This window comes from Saccostrea cucullata, unplaced genomic scaffold, assembly GCF_032062105.1.
Source record: "Saccostrea cucullata isolate Sc308-1 unplaced genomic scaffold, CSIRO_AGI_Scuc_v1 ctg8500, whole genome shotgun sequence".
NCBI lineage: Eukaryota > Metazoa > Mollusca > Bivalvia > Ostreida > Ostreidae > Saccostrea > Saccostrea cuccullata.
The window spans coordinates 21,988-28,223 of NW_026926749.1; the positions used below are offsets into that span (position 1 = coordinate 21,988).

At 33.0% G+C, this 6,236-nt stretch overlaps 1 protein-coding gene across 1 annotated transcript; it reads left to right on the plus strand.

Annotated features, from left to right (window-relative positions):
* Positions 1-3,125: 3,125 nt before the first annotated feature.
* On the plus strand, positions 3,126-6,003 carry LOC134272569 (uncharacterized; the record flags this gene model as incomplete). The annotated part of the gene is made up of 6 exons (XM_062754792.1): positions 3,126-3,183; positions 3,490-3,624; positions 3,733-3,846; positions 3,935-4,006; positions 4,088-4,212; positions 5,917-6,003. Coding segments are annotated over exons 1-6 (591 nt in total), but the record flags the coding sequence as incomplete, so codon positions are not given.
* Positions 6,004-6,236: the final 233 nt, after the last annotated feature.

The following is a 6,236-nucleotide window of genomic DNA, read 5'->3' on the forward strand; positions in this document are numbered from 1 at the left end:
ATTTTTTAAACAAGAGAATGTTATTTCCAACAAACGAAATTTTTAGATAAATGCAACAATGATACATGTCAACAAATAAAGTCAGTAAACAAATTTGAAGTAAAAGGTAAAGGAAGATCAGTTTTTAAAATAGGATTTGCACCTACATCCTAATAATTATAGATTGGACGATAAAATTGAAAATAGACATTAAATTTTCTAGTGATTAAAGAAAACAATTTTCAATTTGAGCAAACTACAATGTTTTCAAAATTAAGAAGAAAATAAATCTAACCTTGAAATATTCTTTTAAATCGTGTGAAGCGAAATGTTCTTCCTCATTTTTATTTTCCTGATCCCGTAAATAAATCAAATCGACGCACAATACTGTTTTTTATCGCATTGTCATAAATAATTTAAAAGAAAACCGGAAACATAGTCCATAAATATAAGAAAGTTATAAATATGACATCTCAGGAATTAAAATATTGTATTAATATAGAGATCAATAGTTTGGTGTTTAATGATCTTTGACATATTAACATTGTTCGGTCATTATTTCATAATTTCTTTTCTCCTAGACTAGAATACACCTGAGACATTCTTTTGTTATGCGATATGTCTTTTGATATTAGTATAAATATCGACAAAAAAATGAAGATTCTCCTGAAATTGACAAATACTGAAGTCATATCAAAGGATGGAAAATCACAATCATTGAGCATATAGACAAATAATATGTGCATGGATTCGACACTCAAGGTAGACAATAATTTGATATTTATAGAGAAACAAAAAAGTTAAACTAATCACTGTAATGTCAAATAGACCTGCTCTGCATATGATGTGTTATTTAGCTGTCGTGCAGACGCAATTTACATTTTTTTAAAAATAGCATCAATTAAACGCTCCGTGTTTTGTGTTTGTTTACAAATATCATTTAGTTACATGCCACACTGTACAACATAAGATAGAATTTTTTTTTAAATTTCAGCTCTTACATCGCACTTGCTATAAATTACTATATTTTATCCCATACTTACCCCTTTATCTCGTTGATATTGATATATTTTGACATCCCACAGATAAGTGCATTTGTGACGTCACTGTGTTTTGCGTTAGCTTGATATAGTAAAATAAAATGGCGTCAAATATAAAGATAATGTAAAACATTCGTTGTGAAATATCAAACAAGGGAGAAAAAAATCCAACTCGTTGCTCGGAAATAAAAATACACAACTCTTGGATAAAAATCATATCCAATTACAAATCATGGGAGATCCGATATTGAATTTCAAATTGCACTATAAATAGGAGAAGCAATACCGATGTTTTTTATTTGTTTGCATGTTATATTACGTCCCATTCGAGAATTTTTCACTCACATGGAGATGCCACAACTTACCGTTGGAGAGCTGCAAATTTTGTTCTATACTGGCCACTTAGGGCCATTGAACAGGGAGGGAAATATTTTCGTACCAGCATCTATTCCGACATGGGACCTCGGTTTAAACAGTCTCAACCGAAGGACCGGTCTCCATATCCCACAATGGGATTCAAACGCGAGACATAAGGTTCAATTTAACTCCATACTCCGCGACTCAAGACAGACACTCCAACCACTGCGCCACGCGGGCGATTAATACCGATATTACAAAGACATTGCTTTGTCCAATCAAAGTACGCATTTTCCAAGATCATGAAGATACAGTCTAGAGAGAGATTGAGCCTTATCTTTTTTCAGCGACAATTTATACTAGGATGATAGGTAACTTATGTCGCCCCTTCCACGCAAGAAAAATATGTCTTCTGGAATTTAATATATTGTTTTCAGTGGCAATATACCGTTCACGGTAGCTCAGTCGGTAGAGCGCTCGCTCTGTGATCAGGAGGTCGTGAGTTCGTATCTCGGCCGCGACTGACCTAGTCGTTAAAATTGGTAGCAAACGTTCCTTCGCCATGCGCTCGGCACTTTGAAGTGAAAGTTGCGGGTCCTTCGGATGAGACCTTAAAAACCGAGGCCCCGTGTCAGCGGCAGGCGTTGGCACGATAAAGATCCCTCACTGCTCAATGGCCCTGAGTGCCGAGTAAATGTCAAAATTTGAAGCCCTTCACCGGCATACAGTTACGTCTTCATATGAGTGAAAAATTTTCGAGAGGGATGTTAAACAATATACAGTGAATTGGTTCCAGCAATAATGTTTACAGGGTGACAAATGAACCCTTACAAGAAAATGAACTACTGGAAGACACTTCGATAAAATTTTTAAATAAGCAGTCTTGATAAAAGGTTAACAAAAGTATGATTTTTAAAGAAATGCCAGAGTAATCACAATAAAAACAAGTACAGTGTTGGTGCATTTCATACAGTATTTTGAGTTCACGTTTATCCAATGAAATTTAGATACGTTTCCCCCTTTACTTGTTATAAAAGTAACCGATACAAAACACATCTTATAAATAGTAAATTTTTACCAAATTTTTATGGAATTGAAATATATTCCTGGTAGCCATTAGAACTGTGTTTATCTTTTCACCAGTTACATGACTGTACATGTATTTAAATCATTTTTGAAATCATAACACATTTTAGGAAAAAAAATCTGAAAACACACGATCAGATGCGTGCAGGAGAGTAAATCTATATTTGATTATTATTTGAAAGAAGAGATATGTCTTTATCATGTGATCTGGATTTTATTTTCATATTTTTACCATTTTTTAGTAGTTGAGGTAAATTGCAAACAGTTTTTGTAAAGTATTAAATGAAAATTCGAGAATTCACTTTATGTAATGAATTTGATTTTTTGAATGTTTATTTATTTGATATTATCTTTTAGATAAGGATTTTCCTTTGTTTGAAAAAAAAATACGGAAATTTTACTTTTACAGCATGTAATGTGTTTCAAAATAACATATATCAAAAATAACTTTTTAAGTTCAAACTGCTGTCGAATACAATGGCAGTGAATTTAATATATGAAAAGGAAATCCAGGATTTCTCACCAACGAAACTAAAAGCTAGATATTTAAATTTTTATAAAATAAATTTCAGAAATTTATGATTTTAATTAGAAATTTTGCGCAGTAAATATAAATGTTCGAAATTTCAGACTTTTATCAGTTCTAATATCATTTCAGAAGATATGGAAATCAGCATCAGAAATCGATGGGTGAGCCGACTTCATGAAGAATCTAATAACAGTATGTTGTACATAATAATGTCAGAATATCTTGTTATAATTTTAATGTTTATTATAAATCGTTATCCTGCTTAAAATTAAAAGAAAGCATTTCTAATACTATCGATATCCTAATAGCTACATTCATAATGTGTTCGATTGGCTGTAGCATTTTCTTTGACTTACATATTATTTTGTATATACATGTACCTTTTAATTTATCGAAGGGTCAAATTTCTCGTATTGTTACCTTGAGGCTTTGGGAAATATTGTTTCAATATGAACATTCTTTGTGTTTTTGTTTGCATTATTGATAATGCTTTTGTAGACAGTAGGAGTTTATTCAAGAATGGCTGCCCATATGGTACTTACGTTACTACCGTCTTTCTGCTTGATACTTCGGCTAGCATGGCGGGGGAGGGTCTGGAACAAATGAAAACGGCATTCAAGGATATCATTAACGGTAAACATTACTTCATGGATAGCAAAAAGTTTCACCAATACAAAACTTTACCAATACGTTGGTTTTTATATTTGAATGAAAATTGTAGACGTTATTGGTTCTTTCTAGAGTTTTCTAAGCATCCATCAAAAACAGAAAATGTGTCAGTGATAACTTTTGGAGATGATGTAAAAATTCTTCAGTACTATTCCAAGGATTACATATCAATTTCCAGATGTGTAGGTAAGAACCTATCCATAATTCTTCAAATTAATATATTAAAAGATATAAAGAAAATTTTTAATTGCATTTGAAATTCCTTTTTCTGCAGATAGCATAGAATGTAGAGGCGATAGCAAATTAGAAGCAGGACTTATCATGTGTTTGTCAGGTATACAAACAGGTAAAGTAAAATTAATTTAGCTTGCGATTCTCATTTCATTCTGTAATCAAGAAGTTAATATTAAATGACATCATTTTACAGTTCCTTACTCCAACATTGGATCATTTCACGTGAGAACAAGAATAGTCGTTATCACAGATGGTAAACCAACAGATCTCTGTAACGAAAACGGTCATGAGATTTACCAGTCACGTGGCTTTGATGAGGTGAGTTTATCCTTAGTTTAAAAGAGATGATTTCTTGATAATATACCATATGAGTTATTGTAATGAAAGAGGCTCGTTTTATGCCTTAATTTTTCAAGACTGTACTCCTACTTAAACAGAAATATGTCGCTCTATGTCAAAGTTCATATTCTTGTTTTTATTTTTATCACATCTCTGACCTTATACATTGGATCTCAAAATGAAGAGCTCTTTTTAAATAATAGAGAATGATCATAAAAAAAACATCATTTCAAAACCTGTGAAATTTAAGAAATATTGTCCAGAAACAAAGGCATTGCTTAGATGAACAGACTGAATAAATATAACAGACTGTCTTTAGAAAATGCTGGGGTGGGGGATCAGGGCGGGGGATGGGGCGGAGGTAATATTCACAAAAGAGATTGATTGTTTTGTTTAACATCCCTCTCAAGAATTTTTCACTCATATGAAAATGCTACCTTTTGCCAGTGGAGGGTTACACATTCTGAATTGTACTCAGCACTTACTGCCATTGAGAAGTGAGGGATCTTTTCCGTGCCAGCACCTACTGCGACACGGGACCTCGGTTTCTACGGTCCCACCCGAAGGTTTCGACGTCCAACTGATGGATTCGAACTCGCGACATAAGGACACACTTTTTACTCCGCGTCTCTGGAGCAGATGAAGCAGACGTTGTAACCACTGCATCACTCGAGCGATAAAACCATAAAATAGATATACCGTATAAGTGGAAATTTTAGCGAGACCCAAATTTAGCGATTTGTCATAAAAAAACTGGTAATTTATTTTTAGCGAGATGTTATTTTAGCGATTTTAAAATGCACATTAAAGAAGCTATTACAAATAAAACGCAATTAATTTTTAGCGACATTTAATTTTAGCGATCTTGGCACCCTCGCTAATAATGCCAAAATTAAATTCTCGCTAAAACTTCTACTTATACGGTAATAAACGTTTTTATCAACATTAATTTATAATTTTTGCCCGTGTATTTTTGTTTTTTGTTTTTGTCTTTTACTTACAACTAAAAAAATAATTATTTATTTTGCAAGACATTTTCAGGAAAGCTGAATCGGTGTGAAATTCTTGATTTCATAATACTCAGACCAAAGTGAAAATCACCTTATCTTTATAAGATATATGTTCCTATAAATATTTAACTTCTTTCTAAGTTACCGGTCACGGTAGCCTAGTGGTAGAGCGTTCGCTTCGTGATCGGGAGGTTCGATTCTCGATCGCGGCGCCGCGTCATACCTAAGACGTAAACATAGGTAGTGACTGTTCCTTCGCCAAGCGCTCGGCACTAGAAGTGAAAGTCACGGGTCTTTCGGATATGACCTTTAAAACGTAGGTCCCGTGTCACGGTAGGCGTTGGCACGATAAAGAACCCTCACTGCTCAATGGCCCTGAGTGCCGAGTATAGGTCTAAATTTGAAGCCCTTCACCGGCATCGGTGACGTCTCCATATGAGTGAAAAATTCTCAAGAGGGACGTTTAACAATCTACAATCAATCAATCAATCTTTCTAAGTTTGTTTTAAAAGTTACAAGGCTAATTAAGTAAGGTCCTTGTAACATTACTTTTATTTATATTTTTAAAATTTTAAACTCAATAAAAAGTTCGTAAGGATATTGTCTAAAACGGCAGAATCTTTTGCTATTCAAAATTGATAAATTATAAGAATTTGAAATTATTTTATAAAAGGTTAGCAATGGTGTCATTGATGTAGCGAAACAACTGGGTAGAGGTAACCCTATCTTCTGTATTCCAGTTGGAACAGATCCGGATATTGTGAGTATCAGATAAATGAATATATCCAAAAAACAAATTATTTTGTTTATTTCGGAGATTATGAACTACAAAAATCATTTATTTACATTTAAAAAAAAATACAATTTTAGTCATTTTTCTGTTGAATGTGTTTTTAACCGTACGCTCTGTTCAGAATGAAATTTAATATGCACATGTAAATTCTAAAAATAAATATAAACTACAAGATGAAGGAAATCTTGCTTATGCTATGT